This window comes from Diorhabda sublineata, chromosome 1 (genome assembly GCF_026230105.1).
Source record: "Diorhabda sublineata isolate icDioSubl1.1 chromosome 1, icDioSubl1.1, whole genome shotgun sequence".
NCBI lineage: Eukaryota > Metazoa > Arthropoda > Insecta > Coleoptera > Chrysomelidae > Diorhabda > Diorhabda sublineata.
The window spans coordinates 18,743,096-18,770,948 of NC_079474.1; the positions used below are offsets into that span (position 1 = coordinate 18,743,096).

General features: G+C 29.8%; 1 protein-coding gene across 8 annotated transcripts; it reads left to right on the forward strand.

Moving 5' to 3' along the window:
- Window positions 1–27,552, forward strand: LOC130452407 (6-phosphofructo-2-kinase/fructose-2,6-bisphosphatase). 8 transcript variants are annotated; one of them, XM_056791676.1, is made up of 8 exons: window positions 12,959–13,182; window positions 13,323–13,439; window positions 13,622–14,004; window positions 14,660–14,956; window positions 16,609–16,827; window positions 16,891–17,125; window positions 18,057–18,184; window positions 25,638–27,552. In XM_056791676.1, the coding sequence occupies exons 2-8, from the start codon at window positions 13,379–13,381 to the stop codon at window positions 25,695–25,697; spliced, it is 1,383 nt and encodes a 460-aa protein (XP_056647654.1). In that variant the 5' UTR covers window positions 12,959–13,182; window positions 13,323–13,378; the 3' UTR covers window positions 25,698–27,552. The 8 variants fall into 8 exon arrangements, with proteins under 8 accessions (XP_056647650.1, XP_056647651.1, XP_056647656.1 ...); XM_056791672.1 differs by lacking the exons at window positions 12,959–13,182; window positions 13,323–13,439 and adding an exon at window positions 1–689; XM_056791673.1 differs by lacking the exons at window positions 12,959–13,182; window positions 13,323–13,439; window positions 25,638–27,552 and adding exons at window positions 294–689; window positions 18,320–20,696.
- Window positions 27,553–27,853: the final 301 nt, after the last annotated feature.

Genomic DNA, 27,853 nt, shown 5'->3' on the forward strand with positions numbered 1-27,853 from the left:
CTCATAAATTCTAAATTTGAACCGTTTAACCTTAAATTTTAACCCGTGTACTAGAATTGAGTTTAAAACAAACAAAAAAATATATTACCGTTATAATAATTTGCAATATAAATAATAAAAATTGTTTAGAGATTACAAGATATTGCATGCAGATCTATTGCATAATTTATAAAAAAAATTAGAAATTGCGTCTCAATATTATAAACGAATATTTATGGATAACTCCTCGTATACGAGAACAGTGATGCGCGCTATCATACACGATGTAGTCGGGTGATCACATAAATCGTTTTGATTGGTTCTCGACCATCCTTCATCGTGTACATTTCGCGGATCCGGTCTTTCAAAACAGTTGATTCTTTACCCGGTTAAAGATTAGACAAAGTAACTTGTGTTTTACAGCAGGGCAAAAGTTCTACCGCGAAAAAAAGATATTGAACGATACTAAAATATATAAAAAATATAATATTTATTTTATTTTTGATTGATTAGTTTAGCAGACATGAGCAGTGGACTTGACGTTCTGAGCGGTTCCCTTAGAGTGCGAAATAATAGAATCGGATCTTGCAAAAATTATAATTGCAAAATAAGTGAAGTAAAAGCATGTCCTAGTGTTATGTCGCCTGAAACTAAAAGGTTATTGCCTCCTAATACTGAAACTGTGCAAACGAAACCTTTCCCGATTAGAGGTAAGTTATGAAATATTTCTGTCAATCATATCAATGTATCCAATGAAAATGCATCAAACACTGTTAGCTACATTAAAATCTTTTTATTATTTTTACAAATATGAAGTGATTTTTGACAGTAAGATGAATTCATAAAATAATATAGAATGTTATAAATATTTACGAACTAAATGTAATAATAGTTTATACACGTGTTTGGTTGTCAATAAAATGTGGTCGATAAAATTTAGTTTTTATAACGGTCAGTGGCGCATCACGAGTTATATTAGATGGATTACAAGATAAAATTTAGAAAAAAAAATTACGTTACGAAATGTGTTTAAAATATCCTCGACAGTATTATACAAATCTATATCCAATCAACTTTTTGCATGACAATGTATTTCATTTAACTGGGATTTTGTTACATATTCGTCACCGTGTAATCTTCGAGCAAGGTCGTACGAACTATGAATACTTTTGTAAAAGAATGTGTCAGGTTTACGCCGGTATGTTCACGTTCTTCTTTCTGTTACATAATATGGCATTAACTGAACGAAAAAATGCAATTAATGATGTAGAATACCTCGAAAGTGAAAATATGTACGTGCTAAAACGAAGGGTATCATTTTTAGGTATTTTATATCAGGGTATATAATAATGCTTATTTAATTTTATGAATTTATAGTCCAGGAAGCAAAAAATATTGTAACGTGCTGAAAATTGGCACATAATTTTCTTGATAAGATGCCATTATATGGATGGCAAAAGGAAAAAAAAGTTTGAGTTTAAAATAAGAATATCCATTAAATATGATGGTTAAAATGATTACAAAGTAAATGCAAAGAATGGACTTGTCATATTTCTGGATACTCATAGTTAACGATGCCCCAATATATATATATATATATATATATATATATATATATATATATATATATATATATATATATATATATATATTGAGTTCCCTCGGTAAAATTATGCATGTCTTAACACGTTTAAAAAACAGAAATAACTACTCTTTGTATTGTTTCCGTTATATGCACAATCTGACGAAAATATAAAATTAAAATTAGCGTCACGAGCTGAACCGGTTCAGTTTTGCTATATCTCGTTGATACATTATACACAATTTCCTCAATTATTAATTTATAGAAGTATGTGTAATGAATCTAGTCGACACTGCCTTGATCAGGCGTTCTAAAAATAAAAAAAAAATCTTGAAAGAAACAATGTTGTGGGTCGGAATATTTTTATTGTAGTGGTCAAGATTTTCGGGGAAAATGTAGACAACAGTACAGAAAGACCCAAAATTCTGCGGTGCACAAATTTTCAAAAAGTTATACTATGATATACACTTCCGATTCAAAAGTTTTTGCTCACCCTATAGTTTGCGTCACACATAACAAATAAAAACAATACGATCGATTTTTATATTTATATTTTGAAGAACATCTATAGATAAGAATATAGTGTAACGTTTTTCATATTTATATACACTCTTTACATTCGTGGGGTGGATTAATAAAAACTGTCTTTTATGTTCTTAATTTTTTAACACCCTATACAATACACTCAACTTATAATAATTTACTTATAAATATTTCTACGATTATTTTTACTAATTCGACTTATTTATATACCACAAATAAAATTCTACAAAGTTCTAAAAGAAAAAAAAAACAATAAATAAGTTATTTAAAAGATATACTGTAATAGACGGCCTCCATTTATAAAAAAAAATCAAAGGCATGAATTCGCCGAATTTTTAAATTCCATTGTAGCTGGACAGGGCCGGTCTAAGGACCCATTTAGCGAGCTTGTTCGTAACAATAATAATGATAAAATTACAGTATGTAATTGTCACCTATTTGAATCTTTGATTTTTCGATGTAAACCCCTTTTGCTTTTCTTATATCGGTTCACAATTTCGGCATCTCTGTAAAAATTCCGACAAATAATCGTCGTCTATTTGGTTCACACGAACCGTGTGACTAACGCCCTCTATGAGAATTAGACAAATTCAAGGAATATGTTCAAAAACATATTCCTTTTAAATTTAATTACAATGTTGGGAGTATTTCACAAAATCTTGAAAAAATTTGTATATATTTTCCTACTCAACAAACCGTTATCACTTTTTTTTAAACATCCTGTATAAATCAAATCCAATATTTCAACAGGTAATGCAATTTCGTTCCAAAAAAATGTAAAAACGAGCTAATTACTCTCTTTTTTCAAAATGATAAAAGTCACGTATTTTTTTCACAAATTATACAAATTTAACATAATTTTAAGATAATGGTAAACCATTAACTATTTTTTACGAAGGTCAATTATTTAGGCATTATCGTAATAGATAATTTACAGTCCATTCGATTAACTGAAGAAGCAAATTACATGAAAAGAATAACGATAAGACTTTACAGGGTAGTTCTACCAAAAATAAATGTATCCTTTATGCCTGTTTACATGGTCTTTTGTCGATATTTCATCTTGATCACCCTGTATATTTATTAATCCGCAATTTGTCATACAGCCAATTTTCTGAAATGTGGCAAATTAAATCTCTTATCCCGGTTATCCTGTATTATCCTATACTAACCTTTTAATCGACTTTAAACGATGAAAATGTCATGAATTATTTGAAAAAAATTTTTTATTAGTGCGACTTATGAACATACTGTATTATGAACAAAATTGAGGCGTTGCTATTGAATAAATAGTGCAGATTTTCAACCTGTTTAAACTAAATAATCTCAGTCTAAGCTGCTCACACCAACGCAAATAAAATTACGAAACATATCTGTACATTAATGTAATGTTTAAAGAACTTTTCTTTATCGTCCCTCGTACTTACGGGAAATTCTATTTATCGTTTATTTTGATAATTAGAACAAGCGAGTTAGTCCCGCTTTAAACGTCGTTGCTTGATATTGACCTTGACAGTGAGACATGTCCGATATTAATAATTTGTAATATGAAAAGTGAAATAATAAGCATAATATGATATTTCCAAGTAATATTTTTAAAAAATAAAAAATATATGAGATATTTAGTGTTGAAATTTATATATATTTTAAATAAATATTAGTTTGTAGTTGAAAAATTTACGTACGTGATAAGACGGGTATGAGATCATATTTGGCAATGTTGCCAAACTTTCAAAATGGAATAATGATTTAATAAAAAACAAAATAATGTGGTTATGTTATAATTAATATTTGCGACATAACTGTAGGACAAAAATTAATATATTTCTCAATTTTGGTAAATAAAAATTGCCTATCAGTAGCTGAGATTAGTACGAGCAACTTCGATCTAGATTAGTCGTGGTTAACTCGGAGGCTGTAGACTCATTGTTTTATCCTTTATTTTACACGATTTAGAAACTTATCTAACTAGCTAACCACCCTCATATTTTTTTTTTCGTTTTATAGCTTATTTTTAAGCATTTCCAACCCAGTATAAATTTTTTCAACTTTTATTTTTCTAATTCTGTTATTTTCGGATATGAAGGACATGCTTCAGCAAAATCGTGGGATTCATTACATCCGAATAATTAATATATAAATTATAAGGATAAAGAATAAAAACATTTCACGTGAATTCAAGTTTTTGATACAAGAATTGGGCGTCGCAATTTTTTTTAGTGCCGGCGCCAAATGGAATATTTAAATATAGTTTATTGAATGATGTTTTTTTGCCAAATTCTGTTATGTCATACTTTCGTAAATTGTATACAAACAGTCGTTAACTGCATTCGGAATCAGGATTTTGTTAGAGATTTAAAATTTTTAAATTATAGATGTCTATGAAATGTGAAAATAAAAAATCGAATAGAACTTTCTTGACATCAACAAAACAAAAATAATTTTTTGTTTAAAAAACAATTTAGAATATGTCGAAGTGAAAAATACAGAAATAAACCAAATTTTAATTTTGGGTTTTGATTCGCATTGCAAAAAATCGCCAAACTTTTCTTAATATCGATTTTTTTTTTCATTTCAATTTTGTCTAAAATATATTTTTTTCTCAATAAAAATATCCTTCTGAGCACAATATCTTTTTTTAATTTCACTCGTAGTTAAGAAGTTAATTATTTAGTTTTTCACTATAAACCACACCCCGTTCTTTAGCTTTATCACAAGAACAAAAGTTACACGATAAATTGTTCACCTTCAGTCTAAAGACGATAATTTGATAATAGAAATGTCAATTAATGTAAATGAGGGTGTGAAAAATTTCAACTTAAGTAGAAATTCGCCCTCGCTAGTGGGTTGATATTATTTTATTAAAACCGAGTCCGCAAACTGTTCCTCCCTCAACTATTTTGAAGCGACTTGAAGTTTTTTTAGGGGCCCAAAATATAGAGGAACTTCACTCAGACTTATTTCACTACCCCTTGTTTTTAATTCACCACCACTCAATATTTTAGGGGTTGCGTTTGCCCTCGCTAGTTGAGTTTATTGAAAACGAGTCTGCAAACTGTCTCCCCCACAACTATAAGTTTGTAGCGACTTGAAATTCTTTAAAGGGGTCGAAATATGGAGGAACCGCACTTAGACTTGTTTTTAATTCACCACCACTCAATATTTCAGGGGTTACATTTGACCTCGCTCTTTGAGTTTATTGAAAACGAGTCTGCAAACTGTTTCTCCCTTAACTATAAGTTTGTAGCGACTTCAAATTCTTTAAAGGGGTCGAACTATGGAGGAACCGCCCTCAGACTTGTTTTTAATTCACCACCACTCAAAATTTCAGGGGTTACATTTGACCTCGCTAGTTGAGTTTATTGAAAACGAGTCTGCAAACTGTCTCCCCCTCAACTATAAGTTTGGAGCGACTCGAAATATTTCATAGGGGAGCCTCACTCAGTTCTGTAATTTGTATTGTTGTGTAATTCACCACTCCTCAATATATTAGGAGTTGTTGCCCTCGCTAGTGGCTAGATGTAATTTTATTAAACTGTTTCTGTTAACCATCAGTTGACGTGCATTGGAATTTTTTATATGGGTCGAAATATATAGAGACCTTACACATCCCTATTATTTTAAGGGTTGCCTTCGTCCTCGCTAGAGGGTTTAATAATTTAAAAAATATCAGTCTCATATCGTGGGATATTTTTTCTAAGAGGGACACGAAGCAAACTTTGGTGAACAATCTCTCAAGATGATTAAGTTTCCGATTAAGTGTTCGATATGTTTAAATAATTAATGACAATTTTTAAAATGGAAACATTGCAAAGGCGATGAAAGTAAAGTAGTAAAGTAAAATGAAAACCTCGATAAAAGCCATGAAATTATGAAAAGAGGAAACAGGCACTTGAACCGAAAAGTGAAGCCTAAAATGCAGTTAACTTATGGTAAAATATTACACAGCGATTCTTATAAAAATATATTTAACGTAGAGTAAAATGGAGGCCACTAACAGGGGAAAATGATTAAATATTAACAAATTGCAAAACTAGTTTTATCACTCTTCAAGGTATTTTTTTAGTGGAAAAAACTGATATTCGGCTATACAAAGCATTATATATTTTTATGTAGCCACCCTGTATTTAGCCACAATTTGTTTGATTAATATCGTTCCGTTGCCGTAACACCAGCCACGACTTTTAATTATATACCCGCAGGTGTTCTATTTAATCATGATTTAAATACAAGAGCCAGTGACACAGAGAGCGCACCGATTAATTTCACGCGAGCATGTGACTAAAATAAACGCCCATTTTAAATCAATTCGTTCAGTATTAACAATTATTTAACGGTATATTATTTAATTGTTTATTTTTGTGAAATTCCTAATTCAAACTAACAATTCGTAATGGAACGTTTTAATGCCATGTTAGACGAAAGAACTTATAGAACTAAAAGGATTATGTCACTAAGGATTGGTGAGTACTGTTAAAAAAATACGAATAAACTAATGAGCATGTGATTGGTTAATATTAGAATTATTGCACGAGTGATGCATTCGCTTATCTTATTTGATTATCGATAGTCTGTTTATTCTAAGAATTGCAGTTTTTACACGATGCTTATTTGTCAATTTTCTAAAGCAAATAAACATTCCATATCGTTATTGTTAACAACCAAACAAACCATTCGAATAATTCAAAACAAAACAAAAGATATTGAATTGTGTAAAGATTTTGCAAAGGTATTTACATTGTTTTTCCACTTTGCTTTATTGTAGAAGGTGTCTCTCTTATAATCTAAATGATTAAGCACTCGTAATCCATAGGCGTATCACTTCTTTTATATATAAAAAAATATATCACGTGTTAGTTGCGCAAGGGAAATAACGACAACAACTGTTTGTAGTAGATTATACTTTCGACACTTACAGAGGGGACCTGAGCGGATATCTGCACAAGGGCCCAAATTTTGTAGTTACGCCGCTGCATAGAAGCCATCTGTTATCGAAAAATCGTTTAGTTTCTATGGGGATTCTTATAATTGCTTGACAGATTGGAATTTTCCTTTTAGAATGAACGTTATTCGGTTCGTTTAATTTTAACATTCTTAATCATCACTAAAGTTTCATTTTGTAAGATTTCTTAAGTTAATGAAACTTAAAGGTTTCAATTTCCTATTGAGATCCATTTTTTTATTATTTTACATTTTGACTCATTATTGTTATTTTCCTTTAAATATTTATTGTTAAACTATTCATGATGAAACATCAAAATTGGACATTTTCATTTCATATTATTTAATTGTTTTTATCCCTACTTCCCATGTTAATCGATATTCACTGTTATTATTATTTAACATATATTTGTTGATGAAACTCCAAAACCCACCATTTTCTATCCTAACATTCCTAAAAACTATTTTAGTTTTTCTTTAACGACTTTGATGTATAATCTCGAAGTAACGTCTACATCCATTATTTTTTTTATGTCTAAAACTTTAATTGTAACTGTGTCTGTTGCCTATGAATTTTGATGAAACACCAACATCCATTATATTCTGTTCAAGTCTAAAACGTGTCTTGCAACTGTGGGGATTTCATTTTAAATGTTTTCTTGGTTTCTCTTGATAAATTTTTGTCTCAGTTGCCTTGAATTTTGATGAAACATCGACATCCATTATGTTCTGTCTAAGTCTAGAACTTGTCTTGCAACTATGGGGATTTCATTTTAAATGTTTTCTTGACATTTCTCTTGATAAATGTTTGTCTCAGTTGCCCTTGAGTTTTGATGAAACACCAACACCCATTATATTTTGTCCAAGTCTAGAACTTATCTTGCAACTGTGGAGATTTCGTTTTAAATATTTTCTTGATGTTCCTCTTGATAAATTTTGTGTCCGTAGTCTATGAATTTTGTTGAAACACCTAAAACCATATTATTTCACTTTTCTTCATGTTTGTTATTCTTTCTAACTAAATTTGACATCTAAAGTGTAATACCAAAATTTTTCATTTTACATCTACGATTTGGGTTCCTTATTATTTCTAAAGTCATATTTTTTTCTATAAATATTGATGCATTACCAAAAGTTTTTTTCACTTTTTTTCATGTTTTTTTATTATTTCTGACATTTGGTCATGTTAACTGACTATATATGTATGTTTTCACTGATTATATGACATATAGAGTTTGATGAAACACCAAAATACTTCGTTTTGTTTCTAGCATATGTGTTTGTTATTGTTTTTTAACAATTTTCATTCGTAATTAACTTTTTACAGAATTATACGGTTTTAATATCTTGATGAAACACCTATGAATCATCATTTTTGTAGATATTAATAAAGTATCAAAAAATTTTGTTTCTTTCCCTTCGTGTTTGTCATGAAATTGTGGCATACCTATTGAATTTTTTGTATAAATTATCATTTTCATTGATTATATGACATTAAACAACGTTTAAAGAAATACTAAATTCGTCATTTTATTTCTAGGATTTCACTTTCTTATTGTTTTCAAAGTTCACCGTTATTTACTATAATATCAGTTTGTAAATTGATATTTCACTTTTCTACGTGGTTTCCAAATCTTTATGAAATACTTGAAAACAGAGTTTTATTTATTTTTTGTTAATTACTTTGTTCAATAATCTTGATGAAACATCAAGTCTTACTTCAATCATTATTTCTTTTTTTTGACATCCCTCTTAATCAATGTATAATTCAATTGATTACTTGGCGTCTACATTTTGATGAAACACCAAAATTACATTTTTTTTTCTAATCAAATTTCTTTCTTTGTGGGTTTGTTGTAGCTTCCAAAACTTGCGATTGTTGTTAAACAACATTGATGGAGCACTAAACTTTTTTCAATGAAATTTTAGGTCTCGTTTCATTTTACGTAAAAATAACAGTTTTTTCGCCCTACTTTTAATGATAAATTTCTTTATGGAAATAATGATTTGCGTTTTATAAATAGTCACATCGGCATTATCTGACCTTATTATTTTTGACATTGATATATATATATATATATATATATATATATATATATATATATATATATATATATATATATATATATATATATATATATAGGCAGGGTCGGATTAAGATTTATAAGGCCCGGGGCTAAAATAATGACGGGCCCCCTTAAGGAATTCGAAAACCCGGAAAAATTCACAAAATAATATCAAGACGTTAGATTTGTGGTATCAACACATCAACACAGAATGATTTCCAAATGATGGGGCCCTCCTGGACCTGGGGCCTGGGGCTATAGCCCCCCAAGCCCCTAGCTTAATCCAGCCCTGTATATAGGTGCTATCATTAAAAACGTTTTAAATCGCTTCAGTATATCTTTTATAATAAAAATAATTCTATTATAGTATATTCTATATTTAAAAAAATTTCTCAACAACCTTTATTTTCTTATTAAGATTATGCTTGACACTTATAGTAATCAAATTTTAAAATAATCCGATAAAACTTGAAAATGCAATTATCAATAAAATTCTGACGTAAGCATAAATTTTATATGAATTCCTTCGTTATCTCTGTAAAGCTAAAAAGACGATATCAAGATTTAAATTCAGTTTGTCAAGCAAATGTCTCTTCATGCTGTTAAGCAGGTTAGATCATCTCTACTCGCCGATAACTCAAAAAAAAATATATTTTTCTATGAAACGCAATATGTTTATTCAATCAAAAGGAACTAACGATTAATGTAATTAATTAATCCTGTTCAAATCGGAAGTCAATCAATCCATTTCTTGATAAACCGATCAGATACGTATGAACTTAAACAGTTGGTATGGGAAAAAACGTCCCTACGTCACGGTGCCGACAATATTCATTTTCTCTCGTTCGAGACACTTTATCTATACTGCGCATGCTTGAGAATGCGCAGAACCGAGCTGGAACCTCGGAGGATAGAGAAATCGTTGTCATTCTGTCTTACTTAGTCGGAACAGCAAAAACATTTGCCCACGTATAAAGGTTATGCCTTGACATTTATCAACGTTTCAACATGCGCATTCCAATTTTCATTTCAAAATTAAAAATTGATCATATCTTTAAATATTTTCGTTTGTTATCATCTTTATATGCCCTGTATCGCAATTTTTATCGTAATATAAACAAAAAAAACATGATTATAGTAATTATCGAATGTTCTTAAAACAAACATTTTGAATCACGAATGTATTTTACGCTTTTTGCATGGGAATCTTTTTATCTGCGTTACGGTCACCACCGACTCATGTTACTGATAATGATTAACCGACATGCAATTCACAAGATAGTCACGTGGTGTGCGATACAACGGAGTAAATTTATATTTGTGAATGTAAACATAAATTACAATACAATGAAAAAGTTTATTATTAAAAATAGCCTATTGTGTATTTTTAATTACTAAAAATATTGTACGAAATTCCGATTACGTCTACTTTGAAAAAGTATATGTATTTGTAAACATTTCCGTATATATATTCCGTTCAATATCTTGTATTATTGTGCCCTTACAAATCCCTTTATTCATTTTGTTACAGTTTTTTGGTGGTCCCGGCATTGTGTTATCCTCATTACCATTTCTGTAGATTTCCTTCCTTCCCAATTTAGTCATTCAAATACCATATATTTCTTCAATCTTCTCTCCATCTCCTGTAATATTTGGTCCAAGCATATTTTTCTCTCGTTGTGAACCTTAGTTGGCATTCGTATTCGTAAAATTTGGCAACCAGGACGCGTGAAAGCCCCGGATTTTAGATCCCAGAACCCAGAAACCAATATGATAAAGTCAAAATTATTTAAAAAAATTGTTTGAAAAAATAGTTAAAGAGTTGATAAACTAATGCGAGCTCATTTTAATTTTTATCCCACTGTTGCAGTAGTCACTTTATATATCAAACACCCATAATAAGATTTAATAGGATAAATCTTTCTATTTAGATACATTTATAAAAAAAATTAATGTTGTGTGATCTTTCTGGGATCCATCTTTCATTCCATCGTGATTGGTTCAGCCTTTTTGAACAATTGTTGCCCAAACATTTCTCAACCCCTTCGGGTGAGCGTAAGAACCATAAATATAGCTTGTTAAATTTGAATCTACGATCGTCGTTGTTAAGCTCGAGCAGATTTCGCATTTTGTACAGGTAATTTTTGGTATCTTCAGCAACTTTCAAAATTTTTTGAAGATTATTACCAATTTTTTGTCTAATATTTCGAATATTGTTGTTACTATTCACAGACCTCTAACGTACGGAACACCCTATATATAATCGGGCAGAAGGTTATCTATATCTCATTATTTTCTTGTGATATCATCAATGTTAGTTAAAAAAACCATTCGTTAATATTTATATTTATTATATGTTAAACGTTATCAAATCTACTTTCTATAACTATACTTTTTGATGATTGCACAAGTAATTCATTTATAAATTTTCTATACTTGAAATTTATGTTGCGTCTTACATCTGCACCTGTTGCCCCGCAAAGTCTTGCCAGATGGAAAGCTACGTTGCCAGTTTCATTACTTTATATACACACACACACCTTGTATGAGCCCCTGTGTACTTACGATTCAATATAAAATTAATACGAAGACTTTCCTTTTAATTAAAATGTTAAGTTAATTTTGAGACACTTTGTATAAAATATCTATACATATTTACTAGCAATCTTGAGAAGTTAATTACGTTTATTGATTTAAGCATTTGAATTCGGTGTCCTTATATTAGACAACCAGTTTTACAGAAAGTGTATTATAATGAAATACATTCTCTAGCAATACAATACACAGACGTATCAAGGTCACGCAATATTCAAATAGTATAACAGTCTATATTTGTATTGGTGAGAGTTTGTCTATCTGTCAAAATGTGTTTGTAATTGTTCATGTATTTTGAAATGTTTAATTAATCCTAATAATGCTCTTAATATTTGAAACCGCATAAAGTTCACGAAAAAAATGATTATTTTATTGGAGCAGTGTATATTTGACCTACTCAACCTCAATTTAACAGAATTTTGATTGTCATATACGTCATTTCTATTGCAAATTTTATCAAAATCCTGCTTCGAAGTTTCTACATTTCAGAAGTTATCACAAAATTGTTGTAGTTTAATGAATTTGACATTATTTTTTTTATATAATAGCACAATTTCTTCAGTAGCGGTGACTTTTTACATCAAAACGTTTTATACATCATTCAATAATCAAGTATGAGTAGTCCAAAACCTTCCATTGCAACTTACCGTTCATCTACAAGTTCCACAACTTCTTGTAAATCACTTGGTTGGAGATTTTTAAATAAAGAAACCTTTGGACCTCCAGGTATAAATTTAGAAATTAGTAACATTCTTATTTCAATTCAATCACTTAAAATTCCTTATTATTTGGTTTAAACCGTTTATTATCCAAATTCGTTACTCATAATCAAAAAATGTAAACGAAAGTTATTGCATAATATGCTAACAAAATAGCTGGTATACGGCGCATGCGTTCTTGTTTTATAAACGCGCCAATTTCATTATTACATTTTCTATTTGTTGTTAATTGTATTTTTTTATTAAAGTTGATGTGAAATAGGATAATGCATTAAAAAAACAGATATTGTAATTTGATGAGATACCGTTTGTTGTTCATAATTGCGATTAACAAATACAATCATTGGTAGGTATAATTTGTGTTTCTTACTACATACCTAATTTTGAATTCTGTTGCTACGCAGCGATAAACTCGTCGCTCCTTCTCGTGGAAAAACCCTATTTATATCCTAATTATGACTGTCGTTTAAAAACTAAAGAATTTAGTTGATTCGCATAAAACAACTGTTCTTGAATCGAGGTGGAATAGTTATATGATACAACGTATTTCATTTTTTTACACCACTATTTTTTCTCACTAAATATACTTCGTATATAGAATTAGATTTGTTTTTAAATCCATTTTAATTTTCACCATTTATAAATTTATAAATAGGAACAATGTTATATGATCAGTTCCAAATATCCAAGGTATTTCCCACCTCATCTGATTATGATGCTGTATAATAAATATGAAAGTTCTTGTTGTCGAGTTAAGGTACATTAAAACGTTCCTATCAATAATCGAATCAAACTCATAATAGTTTAATTATTTAATAATCTCAAATACTTGAAATAAAAAGTCAAAGTCTCCTTTTCCAATCATTGTACAAACAATTATTTTGTGGGTTATTTTAGGAGTGACGTAAGACAAGTTATTTTATGTGAAAAGTTTCGATTTATTTAGTGAAATAATGCCGTTTAACGAACACAGTAGTAAACGTGGAATGACTAGAGCTTTTTCTATACATATAGGTATGATTTTAATATAAGTATCAAATGAAATAATCCATTTAAGGTTAAATATTTGCTTGTATGAAATATGCGCGCGCATTTCATTTTTGTTTAGTATATACCAGGTTTGTTTAAAATATAATTTTTTGTGTTTAACGAAAAGTGTTAATGCGAAATAGAATTTTATGAACGTTTCTTTTCAGGAGAACGAGCTAATTATGTCAACAGTCCTCACGTCATCGCTATGGTGGGACTCCCTGCCCGCGGTAAAACTTACATTTCAAAAAAGTTATCCAGGTATTTAAATTGGATAGGTATAAATACGAGAGTTTTCAATTTGGGTGAATACAGAAGACACGCTACGTCGGCTTACAAAAACCATGATTTCTTCAGAGCCGATAATCAAGAAGCCATGGCGATAAGAACGCAGTGTGCTCTGGAAGCACTGCACGACGTCAGTCAATGGTTGGAGGATGGAGGAGAAGTGGCCGTGTTTGATGCTACAAATTCGACTCTCGATCGGAGGAAACTCATACACGACGTCGTCGTCACTAAGATGGGATTCAAATTATTCTTCGTGGAATCTGTAAGTCTTTAATATGAGTTTATTATTGAGTATACGTCATTCTTGATGACGTGTATCAATGACGTATTGTAATTTTAGAGTAAAAACCATGTTTTAAGTTAATAATAAAAAAAAGTGTTCATAAAATACAAATTTTAACAAAAATTAGAATAAAACTATTTAATTTATCCAGGCGTGGACCATGTGTGAATAAATTAATTACATTCATCAACTTTAAGTTGATATAGCAAAAAAAAATATTTGTGTATCAATCATTGTTATACATTTCCTCAGTCTCTTCTTTCACAATATGACAATGTTGTTCAGACATGACATTTCTAGATAAGAAATTTATCATGTAAAGTTGATTGAAACATTGTTGAAATCGCGTGTTATTAAGACAATTCACAATAATATTAATTGAGCAATGAATTGTCAAAATCAGCTGATAAAAAATGGCCGCCGTGGGGTAAACAAATGCTTTTTTCTTTTCTGTGGGGGTTGTGAAGTTCTTTGTTGAATTTTAAACTTTATTATTCCCAGTTTTATTGCGAAATGACTTTATTTTTATAGAGGTGCAAAATTTACTCTCTGAAAACTGGGTTTGTGTGAATCGTCTATAAAAACAGTTTATCTGGGGGTAGGTATTAACCATTTAATATTTTTCTTTTTGCAGATTTGCGATGATCCTGATATTATCGAGCAAAACATCATGGAAGTGAAAGTCAGTAGTCCCGATTACGCCAACATGAATAAGGATGCCGTCCTGAGTGATTTTCTTCAAAGAATACAACATTATCAAGAAAAATACGAACCTCTGGACGAAGTTAGAGAAAAAGACGTATCTTTTATGAAAATATATAATACGGGAGAAAAGGTTGTCGTTCATAAGCACGAAGGACACGTACAAGCCAGGATCGTTTATTATTTGATGAACATACATATAACACCTAGAACCATTTATCTAACTAGAGTGAGTAGTAATAGTTTGCCAAATAGTTTATGGAAGTCTATTTTGTGGGATTTTGGCAATCAAACACCAAAGTGTTAAAAATATGTAATCCAAGTTTTCTACTACTTATGTATTCATTATCAGTGACTGAAAATATTGATATACTGTTATACATATTTTTACATTGTATTTTGACCATTTTTTCAGTCACTGATGATGAATATATAAGTGTTAGAAAACTCGGAATATATAAAGAAAAGAGTACAATTTTGGTTGTTGGGAAAAAATTTTAATTCTTCTTAATTTTTGCCGTTGTTTAACTCTATTATTGTTTTTTCAATTAAATGGCATTGTAGAACATTCTATAATACAAATTTCGTTTATTCAATAAAAAATTATTCTACTTTGACCATGTATAGGTGAACGCCAGTGTCAGAAGTTCTTTTCTTTGATGTTGTTGTGAAAAATTGACAATGTACCTCACCCTGGATGGCAAATTGTTGAAAAAGTCAAGAATATAGGATGTTTAGTAGTTTTAGAACATTCTAGAATACAAATTTCGTTTAATCATTGATAGATTGCTCTGTTGTAATAATGAAGAGGTGAACGCCAGTGCCAAAAGCAGTTTGCTAGATTTCGTTCCGGAAATTTGAAGATGCACCCATCCTGGGACGGCTAACTGTTGAAAAAGTCAATAAAATTCTTCAATAAAATCGAAGGAGCCCAACATATTTCACCTTAGGATAATTTTGTTCCTTTTACATAAGACTGTATATCAAAAAAAGTTCGATACCAGGGTTTGCACATGAATTGACATTGAAAAGTTTAATGGAGCTTTTCCATTTATCAATCAACACTAAACGAAGCTTTTTGAGGAGAAAAAAATGATTGATGAGAAGTGGCTCCACAAAAGATGGAAAGAATGTGTTGACGTGAAGGAAGGACAATTCTTAACCGTATATATTTCTTAAAAAAAATTATTGAAAAATTTTGTTGTATCCACCATATAGTCCTTATCTTATCCTTTGGGCTTCCAGCTTCTGCAGAAATATCTGATGTAAGGCTAATTTGGTATAAAAAGCTTTTAAAAATTATTTGGTGCAGTGTTTCTTAGAAAAACTTGAAAAATTCTGGAAAAAAGTGGCAGAAATTGATCAATAGGAAGGACAATGCTTAATTATACATATCTCTGCAAAATTTGAGAAAATTTGATTGGAAAGTTTTGATGTATCGACCATATAGCCCTGATCTTATCCTTTGAGATTCCAGTTTCTGCAATAGTCCCTGATGTGAGGCTAATTTGAAACAAAGAGCTTTTAAAAATTATATGATGTCATTTTTCCTTCAGAAACTCAGAAAATTCTGAAGAAAAGTGGTAAAAAAATTGATCAATAGGAAGGACAATGTTTAACCACAGGTATCTTTTCAAAAATTTAGATAATTTGATTGGAAAGTTTTGTTGTATCAACCATATAGCCCTGATCTTATCCTTTGAACTTCCAGTTTCTGCAAAAGTCTCTGATGTGAGGCTAGTTTGAAATAAAAAGTTTTCATGTATCAAAATGACAAGTATATCATTTATTATTGCTTAAAGTTTTTATTAAAAATTCACTATTAATATTGAAAAGAACCTTTTTGCCGAGCAAATATTTTTATTCATTATTTATTTTTAGCATGGTGAAAGCGAACAGAACTTAGAGGGTAGAATAGGGGGCGATTCCAGCTTGAGTCCCAGAGGAAAACAATACGCGCATTCTCTAGCTGAATATATTCGGGAACAAAAATTAGATGGCTTAAGAATATGGACTTCGTGGTTAAAGAGAACCATTCAAACAGTATCCGGTCTCCACGTACCGCAAGAAAGATGGAAAGCTCTCAACGAAATAGACGCGGTAAGTTATTTGTTTTTCTAAATCTCTCTAGATTAGTATTAATTTTTTCTGTTTCGTTTTAAGGGCGTCTGCGAAGAAATGACTTACGAGGAAATTAAAGAGAAATATCCCGAAGAATTCGCGGCTAGAGATATGAATAAGTTCGCTTACAGATATCCCAGAGGGGAAAGTTACGAGGATCTTGTTGCTCGTTTGGAACCGGTAATAATGGAATTGGAAAGACAGGGTAACGTTTTAGTCGTGTCACATCAGGCTGTGCTTCGTTGTCTATTAGCTTATTTCTTAGATAAAACTGCTGGTAAGTAACAAATTAATTGGTTGCGCAGTCACTACAAACCACGAACTCATAAGTTCTTTCTGGTTACCTTGGACATATACTGTTTACACTGGTGAACTATACAGTATCCTTCAAGCTTACATTCATACAGTCAATGAAAACCATATTCACCGACCATCCAATAGTCCAAAACATTCACGACGTCTATCAATTGCTTTTGATATAACAATTTCTGTCATCTGGCTTCCATTACATACTGGAATCACTGGAAACGAATCTACAGATTGCCATGCCAAAGAAGCATCTAAGAATTTTTTCTTCATCAAGAAGCAATCATAAATTAATACTCGAAATTTTTTAGAAAATAACAAAAGTAATGGCTGTCACTTTTTTCTGACTAATCGAAATGTCATGAAATTTGACACATAGTCTTTTTAAAGCTGGTACTTCATAAACGTCATCCGGATTTGACATAAGCAGCGCCATCTAAGTGTCAGTAACACGACTTATTGGGTGATTTTTATTATAAACATAATTATACGATTTACTGCCAATAGAATATTATTATATCGATAATTTTAGCTTGTAGCTTTAATTAAAAAAAGCAGCTTCTCGTTAACATCTATCATTTTTTTTTTCTACTTTTTCATACTCGCTCAGTATATGTGAGCACTACTGTACCTTCTTGTTGCTAGAGATCCTAAGTTGTAGTTGAAACTCCCATATCAGTTTTGAAAATAAAACACATCCTTCGTCAAGCACGCATCAAGAAGTTAGAGAAGCGTTGGAATGATTATATATTGCTCTTGAAAGAGATAGCATTGATGAAAAAAATCGATTTTTGGCAAAAAAATGTGTTTTTCTTTGTTAGTCACACGACTTATTGAGTGATGGTTTCTGTAATGAAAAAATGTTTATGTATTGAATTTTGTGATTTTTTTTTAATTTTTAGATGAATTGCCTTACCTGAAAGTCCCTCTTCATACTATAATCAAATTAACGCCAGTTGCTTATGGTTGTAGAGTAGAACATATACCTTTGAATATCGAATGTGTCGATACACACAGAGGCAAACCAAACGTAAGTTTAATTATTATAGCATTTTAAACGCCGTTTATTTATTTATCTATCTACTTTTTAAAGTTCATATTCATCGAAAATCCTCATTTTTCGCTTATAAATTAACGGTATTCTCGCATGTGACTGTTTTTTCAGGAACCAGGCCAAAAACCATCGGTTGCAATTGAAAAATAATCATTTTTATTTAAAAGGGCGGATTGTTTTCAAAAATTATATCAGTTCTGATATTTTTTATTATCTACTTGGGATAGGTAAACGAAATTTTGTTGTTGGTAGGTCATTTATTCCTAAAAAGTATGTTTGAAAGATTCAAATTAATACAATAAATAGAAATCGTTCAAGTTTATTCGGCAAGTATATTTAGAATGAACACCAGCCAACTTTCCTTTTCTTAAGCTAATCTTGATCACATTTTCTTTTGATGCAGCAATTATATTCACAAAACACACAATTAAACGAAACTACTCCCTACCTTCAAATCTCACTCACTTTTAACCATAGATAACCGTCATACTTTGGACCTATCGGTAAATTTTATCAAGGATATTAATATTTAGGTAGAATCCTCAAGTTGTTTCCAAGCCATTTTCTTTCACACACTCGCTCAAATAGAAATCAAACTTAACACCATGATGTATAGTAACAATTGAACATTTGGTGATAACTCCATCATTAAAAAGCTTAATCCATTCTCAATATCATCATCATTGTCAAGCTGTTCAATTTTCAAAATCTTTCTCTCTTCTAATCTTATGTTTGGTTCTAGATATAGATTAAGGGTTACATTGAACTGCAACTTTAAAATTTACTGTCCTCCTATTATGCTGACCTCAATATTAGATCTTCGCTACCGGAAGTTCCATGTCCATAGCATTTAATACGTATGCTTGTGTTGGCATTATAAAACTGATATTTCATCCTTTTCTATACGGAACCTACACAGTTCTGCTAGACTTAACCTCATCAGCTATCTCCTAATGGAACTGAGCTTCCTGATGGGACTGTGTCCTATAAGGAGTGAAAAAGCGTAGCGTCAATTTTTGCTGCTAGAGGTGCCTCCTGACGGGATCCTTTTTGTTCCCTGAACCTACGGTCAGCAATTTCTGCTGACCCAACCTCTACAGTTGCTTCCTAATAGGACAGTGTCTATTCTTGTTTCTATTGATATCCAAATACATTCTTGATGTGATATAAAATTCTAGACTTAGATAAACTGGAATTTCATCCTTTTCCTTATGGAATCTATACTCATCACCTTCTCTAGATCTAACATGTACACGAGGTTAGGTTATTCTTCTTTCCTATGTAACTTGGCCTTTGTCTGTATTATTACGAAGTTACCAAATATTGTGAGATCTGCAACATGTATTCATTTGAATCTTAAAATCTAAATTTTAATTATATTTTCAAGTGTTATATTTATTTTTCTATTGAAAGTTTATTAGATAATAAATAAGATTAGAACTGTTTTTATCTAACACTTTCTAGGATTGTGATAATTAAAAATATCGAGATTTACCTGCACCGTTTAGCTTTATTTCAATCGAAAGATATACATAAGGTGTACGGAGACAATAGGTTGTTATTTTAGTTTCAATGGTTTGCGGCGGTGTACTTATTAGCTCTAAATATAGAATAGCCTTGTTAATAATGAGCATTTTAGAGCAGACAAAGTACAGATTACCGCTCTCAAAATACCTTATGTTGAATTATCTATATTAGGTAGAGGTCTTTCAATATTGTTAATATATAACTAAATAGTTTATGTTTCTTTCAATGGAATCCAATGGAATTAACCAATAATATTAATCCTTAACAGCAGGGGATTATAACATGTAATTTTTTTTATTTCGAATTTATTATTCGATATCTTTTAATCAGTTTAAATTTGAAAAATTACTTCGTACATATCGTGAGATAAAATTTTCGAAATAAGCTTCCTTTTTTTTATATACATGGCGACAACGTTATAATTCATTAGATACACTGTGAATTAGTTACGAAGAAATTCTTTCAAATGTTATTTTGTGATATATTTTGAATTGTGTCGAAATTTGTGAAAAAGACATGCAGAATTAAAAAAATTAAATGAAACAAATTGGCCTGGCTCCCTTTAACAATTTTTCTTGCTTATGTAATTTTTCGTATCGCTAGCCAGTAGATAATAGCAACTGACTACGTTTACGCTGATGTAGCAACATGACAGAAAATATTAAAACACTATTCTGTTTAAATAATTATTTCTGACATGATGTGTATATGTGTACGTTAATCTCCTAACAAACATAATTTATCTTGTCAAAAGTGAATTTTTGAACAACTAAGAATACTGTGATATACAATGTGATTAAATGTATTGGAAGGTTTTTGATCTGACACAGCTATGTCGATATTAAATATTTGAACTTCACTTTTAAACTTACAGTTATTTAAATCTCGAGTTTTAGAAGATATTTGTATGTTTCGGCTTCTCAATTTGGGGGGTCACGAATTAAAATAAAAAAAAGAAAAAGTAAAACTGTGATCAGAACTTTCTATTGATGAATTTTCCTGACTGAAAATCGGCAAATTCATATAAAAAATGAAACAAATATAACGCACTATTTACATGAATCTTAAATGAAAGTAAGAGAGTTCAGTAGGATAGTAGGCTCACATATGAGCCCCTAAAAATATAAATTTATTGTTCCATTTATTATTTCTCTTCTTGGGCTGAAAAATTTAGTCAGCTACTAGATTTTGGTTTTCATCATAATAGATTGAAAGGTCATCATCAGATACATTAACAAACCATGAAATATCAAAAAAAAATTATGTTGTGTTAGTTTTATGACTCTAAAAGTTTTTTTGAGGTATATCTTTGTATTCTTCAATACATACATATTTTAATTTATGTAAAATTGGATATGATAATGAATTTTGTATTTTGTTGTTGGACCAAAGCCTTACCAAACATCTAAATATAATAATAAATAATAAAATGAGAAATTTACAAAAATGTTAATTTTATCCAACTAAACTTTGATTTTAATAACTAATTAATCTTTTTTTTGTGGATAACAATAAAAAAAATTAACAATTAAGTGAACTCAACGTTTCAACAATTACTTCTCCTTTCCTTGATTCCAACCTTTCTAGAAACCATTTCTTCTACCGTACGTGGTCATCTTCTCTAAATCTTCACCTCATTTTGTATACAATTTCTCTATTTCATATATCTGGTGTTTTCCTTATTACAAATTCACTTGTTCCTTTTTTTTATTATCGATTTGTGTTTCTACTGAACACACTGTTCACACTACCACTACACCAACACTTATAATTACACTAAAACTAAACCAACAGTCAAAATTACACTACTACTTCAACACCAACACTTACAATTACACTACTACTACACCAACAGTTACAATTACACTACCACTATACCAACACTTACAATTACACTGTCTGATGTAAACAGTTTATCTCCAGTCTCTGAAGACGATAACTTGGTTAGCGAAACGCGCGTCAGTCAGTGTAATCGTGAGTATTGGTCTAGTGCTATAAATAGTGTGTTCAATATGAATATCACTAATGGCTCCAAAAATTCTAATTTAAATTTGTGTTTCTTTTCTTTTCTAATGTCTGAGTCTTTATCTTCCGTTAATTGGTTTTTACTATTCTTCCCAGTTGTTGTAACTCAATTTAACTATTTGTTCCTTATCTTTCTTCTTCTTTATCCAAGTTTCTACTGTGTATGCTATATTTTGTAGTGTTATCAATTTATATATTTCTATTTTTACCAAACCTCTACTAAAATCATCAATTTTTGTTTTCGATAATTCATTAACTTCAATTATATGAATAATATGAGACTCTAATTATTCATCCCATAATTACCTATCGATTTCATCAAGTGTTTCAGATTTAACGACATAAAAAGGGTTGTAGAGATATACTTGAATGTCCTTTGAAGCTAATGAAGTTTAATCCTGCCAATATCAATCAATTTTATATCAATAATTTTTGTTTTTTTGATTTCTTATATTCTGTAGTATAATTAACAGTTTTCCATTATGCATTATAGTAGTATAATTGCACTTATGTTTATTTAAATAATTAAAAAAATGATTTATAGACTTTCTACTTTAATTTTTTATATAAATGCATCGTTGCCATATAGTTATGGGATTCCTATATTCTATTACTTATATAAAACAAAAGTGTAAGCGTAAGCGTTGTTTATACATTCTGCATGTGTTTAGTAAACATAGATACACACATATAGGAACGTCAAATAAATATTGAAAGTAGATATATTTCCAAAGATTTGTTTTTTTACTGAAAAAATTTGCTCAATTTTTTTATATTTCATTAAAATTCGTTTGCAATAAATTAATAAAACAACAAATTTTTTTTAAGGCATCAGTGTACGTATTGGTTGTCCTGTCAAACAATGTGTACTTGTTATTTCTGTGACTATTTCTTGCCAATATTTTTTTATATTTCTTATTTATTGAATTATTTATATTTAAAATTAAGTTTTAATATATAGTAGGATGTTTTTTTAATATGCAAACCTTTTTTATATCTAAAAACAGTCCCGGAAAGTTAATTACAGTCACTTATACTATAAGTCTTATAGTTATTAATATCATTTGCAAGATTTACTATATCATCAAACAGTCCAACATGAACAGTATCTTCTGCATATATTTATCTTTGTTCGATACATCCCTTTCACTGTTCTTCTAATGTTCAGTAATACTAATAAACTGATATAAATGCCCTTATAGGTCATTTCTGACAATTTCGTTTATTGTTGTCTTCCTTATTCGTTTTTTACTTTGTTTGTTTGTCATTTAATATCAGTTATAGTAATTTATCGATTTCCAAAAATCTTGTAAAAATCAGTTGGAGTACCTTTAAAAAAACTAAAATAACCAGAACGTTCATTTTGTTCATATTAAGGAAACATCCTTTTGAAATATTATTCTTGGTGTATTGTGCCTATCAGGCCATTTCATTCTGACATTATACTCGTAACTAAACAAGAACTGATACATAATATAAATTAGAATATTGAAATGTTTGTGTTAATTGCTATTGAATATGAAGATGGGTTTTCTTTTTCTTCTTTTTACACGGTACTACTTAAAAACATTGATATTTTATAACAAACTTAATATTAGTAAGATGTACTCAACAACTAGCTGAATGGACTGGACTATACCTTCATTCCACCATTATTTTCTTTATTAAAAATCTATTGGCCTGTTTAAGAACTTATGAGATACATATTTACATTGCATAGTATGCACTGAGTCATTTCCAACAAAAATTATTTTTTTGAATGACTATTTGCTAACGAAATGGCTGTAGAGTTCAGGTACTGTACTATGTTGTGATGAAGTACTCTTTTCAATTCCTATTGACCAATTCTGTAACCCAATGGACTCGTTGTAGAGGTACTATGTGGTTAAAAAGTCATCTACAATTCTTATTGACCAATCTTAGAACCTAATGGAATGGTTTAGAACGTGCTATGTGCTTAAAAGATCATCTGCAACATTATATATTATATTGTCTTTTGAAGATCTTTAAAAACCTATTGATATATCTATCCAAAGTTCCAGGTCTGCATTGAGTTTTAATATAATAATCTCTGAAAAAAAATTCTCTTTTGAATCACTATTCGGGAGCGGAATGGCTGTAGAGTATAGGTACTGTACTATGTTGTAATTAAGTACTCTTTCCAAGTTCTATTGACCATTTCTAGAGCCTAATGGAACGGCTATATAGGATTTGCAGTGTACTATGTGAAAAGGTCATCTACAATTGTTATTGACCAATTCTAAAGCCTATTGGAATGGTGTAGATGGTGACGACTGTGCTATGTGTTGAAAAGATTATCTAAAACATCTAATAAGATATCTATTTAAGTAAACGTACTATATTATGTCGTGATAAGTCCTTTTTCTACGACCTATTGACCAATTTTAGAACCTAGTCTCCAGTAATAAGTCGTCTTTAGATAGCCCATTGATCAGTTCTAGAACTGGGATGTTTTTCGAACGTACGAACTGTATTGATAAGGTTATCTACGACACAAATCTTCGTTTGAAGGTGTATTGACCAATTCAAAAATCGAATTCTATGTTCCAGTAGTAAGTCATTAAAAAGTTCTAGAGCTAATGGGTATAAGAACTATAATATTTCTTCGAGATGTGATCTCAATGGATAAGTCTTCTTCTGAAGGCCTATAGTTTGGTTCTAGAACGTAATGGGATGTTTTAAGTATATGAATATGTCTTGATAAGACCATCTTTAACAATAAATCATTAATCAAAGGTCTATTGGCAAATTCAAGAAAGTAATTTGATGGAGTAAGAATATTATATGGACTGTACTAAATCTTTTTCATGGATAAGTCTTCTTTTAAAGGTCTATTAGTTTATTATAAATAATAATGGGATGGGTATAGGTTATAGGAACTGTTCTATAGATCATCTGCTACGATATGACGTATTTTTTGATCTCAAATAAGAGTATTTAGTGAGTATGATTTATACTATTTCTAAATGTGGATATGTCAGCGATTTTAACCGTTTTGTAGGTCTATTGCCCAATTATTTTTACTTTTCTATCAATTTGAGGTAAAGTTTGAGCTCTTAATATCAATATTTATGCTTCTAATTGCTCTTAATTTTAGGTCCCACCTGATTTAAAAGTAGTTTCTTTTATACTCTTAAAAACTTATGAAAGAAATTAATTTTAAAACAGAAGAGACCGAAAATCAAGAACATTTAGAAGCATAAACATATCAAAAGTCCTAGAAATAAGAAATTAAATAATAGACGATTTCATTTGAATCGTGTGAAAGTTTTTCTCAATAAATTTGGAAAGTAAAATATGTTATTTTATGTTTTTAAGATATAATTTTTTTTTAGAAAACTATAAAAGATTGTGAAGTCATCATATATTATTTTAGGTTGAACTTAACTTTTAACTGTTTAACTGAAAAAAATTATTTCAGATCTTTCTTGTAGGCCGTTTAATTTCCTATTTATTTTTACTGCACAATAATTCGTCGAAATGCATTAAAATTAAAAAAAAACTCGTGTAATTCATAAATCAAAAATCACGATGTGGCTCCTCTAAATATTGATATTAAAAGTTCAAACTTTACCAGATTTTTTTTTCGTCAACTTGAACGATATATCCCCAGTATTTTCTTTAAAAATATTGTTGAATACCCCCTTATTAGTATATAAAAGTGCAAAACATCAAAAATGGTATTCATCGAAGACCTGTAATCGAAATAGAATTTAATATAATCATATTAACACTAATTATTTCATAATTAAAAATATTGATAAACTGTAACAGTGAATTTAAAATTTTTTTATCAATTACTTGTTTAATCGAGTATACTGTCGATCTTAATAACAATTGTTTAATTTTTTTAAAGGTTCCCGGCGAACTGGAAGAAAAATTCATACGAAAAAATAAGCAGAATCCTTCTTCTTAAATTTAAGCATCTGTTACAAGATTGACTGAAATATTTTTTTTTAAATAAAAAATATTGGGTGCCTATAGAAATGATAATATATTATGATCTTCATTCATTGTTGTGATTGTAATGATAGGAAAATACCGATATAAATATTATATTGTATGAGATTGGTCCTAGTTTTTATAAGAAATTTCCTTTAACAAAACAGCTAATAAAATCGGAAAAACCTCATGCTCATTAATTGTATTATTATTGTTTACGTTTCGTTCTTCAATTAGTCAGCTGTTTTATTAAAAACTATCTCCGCCAGCTTGTTAGTATTAGAAAGTAATAAATTTCAGTGCAATTAGTGAAGTCCCCAAACTCCCTTCTTCTATTTTAGGTCCCTTTTTTAAAAATTGCATCAAAGATTGTGTAATTTTTTTATATAAATATATATTCAGTAAAAATGATTAATCGGTGATTATATAAAATTAAAATATGATAAATTATTTCATATTCATCAAATTTACCAGTTAGTTTATAAAATCCCCAACTCGTAATGGGGAATTTAATAAATAACATGACTTATTGGCAGTTTTGTTAATTTTTTTGGATTCTTTTAACAAGTCTTCAAATTTACTTTATATCTGTAAAAGTAATACAGATCTTGGAACAGCATTATCATTATAAGTATAATATCATTTTCAACACTGGCTACTACCTAACTTAACCTAGCCAAAGACTTGCAGGAGATAATTAAAATTTCGTCCTATGATTTGGGTTTTCCACGAGTTCATAGTACAAAATATTTCATTTAGGTCATCGAAAAAAAATTATTTTTCTTATCGAAACCAAAGTTGTGGTAAATAGTATTTTTTTAGGAAAATTCTAGCGATTTGCAATATTCTTGGAATAAAAAAATCCTTATCTAGAATTCCGATTTTCCATATTTTTCCAATATAACGCATGCAGTGGAAATAGTTTTTATTTATTACATCTATAATAAAGCAGCATTTTACGCTCTTTTAAAATAAGAAAATTCGGAACCAAGTGTTTTACTCTTTGACTATCTATATGTACTATTTACATCATTATATATATACGAGGTGTTCTAAAATGATGTAGATTAATTTCTAGAAGTGATAGTACGTCCAAAAATAATCATGTAAACTTGAATTTCCAAAACTGAAAAAGGAGATACAACCCTTCAAATAATTGCCAATCAATTTTTATATTACATTAAAATTGGATTATGCTAAAATATATGTGTACTTCCAAATTTAAATTATATATGTATTTCTGTTAGCAACATTTGTTTGCTGATAGTTTTATAGCGTACGATCTTGTTTTCAAGGGTTGAGTGAGATCTTCCTAACATCCAAATTATCTTCTTGACTTTTACTGATGCTACAAGAATTTTTATTGCAACATCCGCTAGTTCACAGGTTCATTTCAATACTCGTTACCACAGTGAATGATTTACATGGGTAATTGCGTTCATTAGTGTCTCACATTTCCAAACAATTTGAACTAGAATTCATTCATATTTAACTAGGTTGAAATATTATAGATAAGCAAAAACGATTTAGTAAAAAAATGAAATAGTTTGAAACTATCAAATTATAAAAAATTTTTTCCTACAATAAGCTCTAGTAAAACCAGTGACACCATTGAAATCTACAAGATTACTGGCGATCCTTGCGGCAGCTGACATGTTAAAGTGTAGTACCATTACCTTTATTTTTAGACATACTAGCAGTTTTAGAAATCAATATACATAATTCTGGACCACCATGTATAAATAAATAAATACGTTGTCTTGCTGTGGTAATATATATATATAATTATTGTATATCTATTGTTGAATAAAGTTATTTTATAAAAAAAACATTGTTTCATTTTCAATATTTCCCTAAAATTATTGTAGGGGATCCAAAAGGATCTATTGAGTCCTCCTTTCTTACTAAGGTATAGGATATATTAATCCCACCTAGAATATGTAATGACTGTAGTTGCTAGAGATCTTTGTCTTCCAATTCATACGCTCTTAAGTGTAGTGCTCTCACAAGAAAATGTGGATAGAGGTTCCGTAATTTTCTGCTAAGCTTAGCGTCTTCTGGTGCCCATTGAGGCGAAAGTGCCCCGACAGGATTGTTATTTTTCGTATGGTGCTATGGAATCAGGTCCTA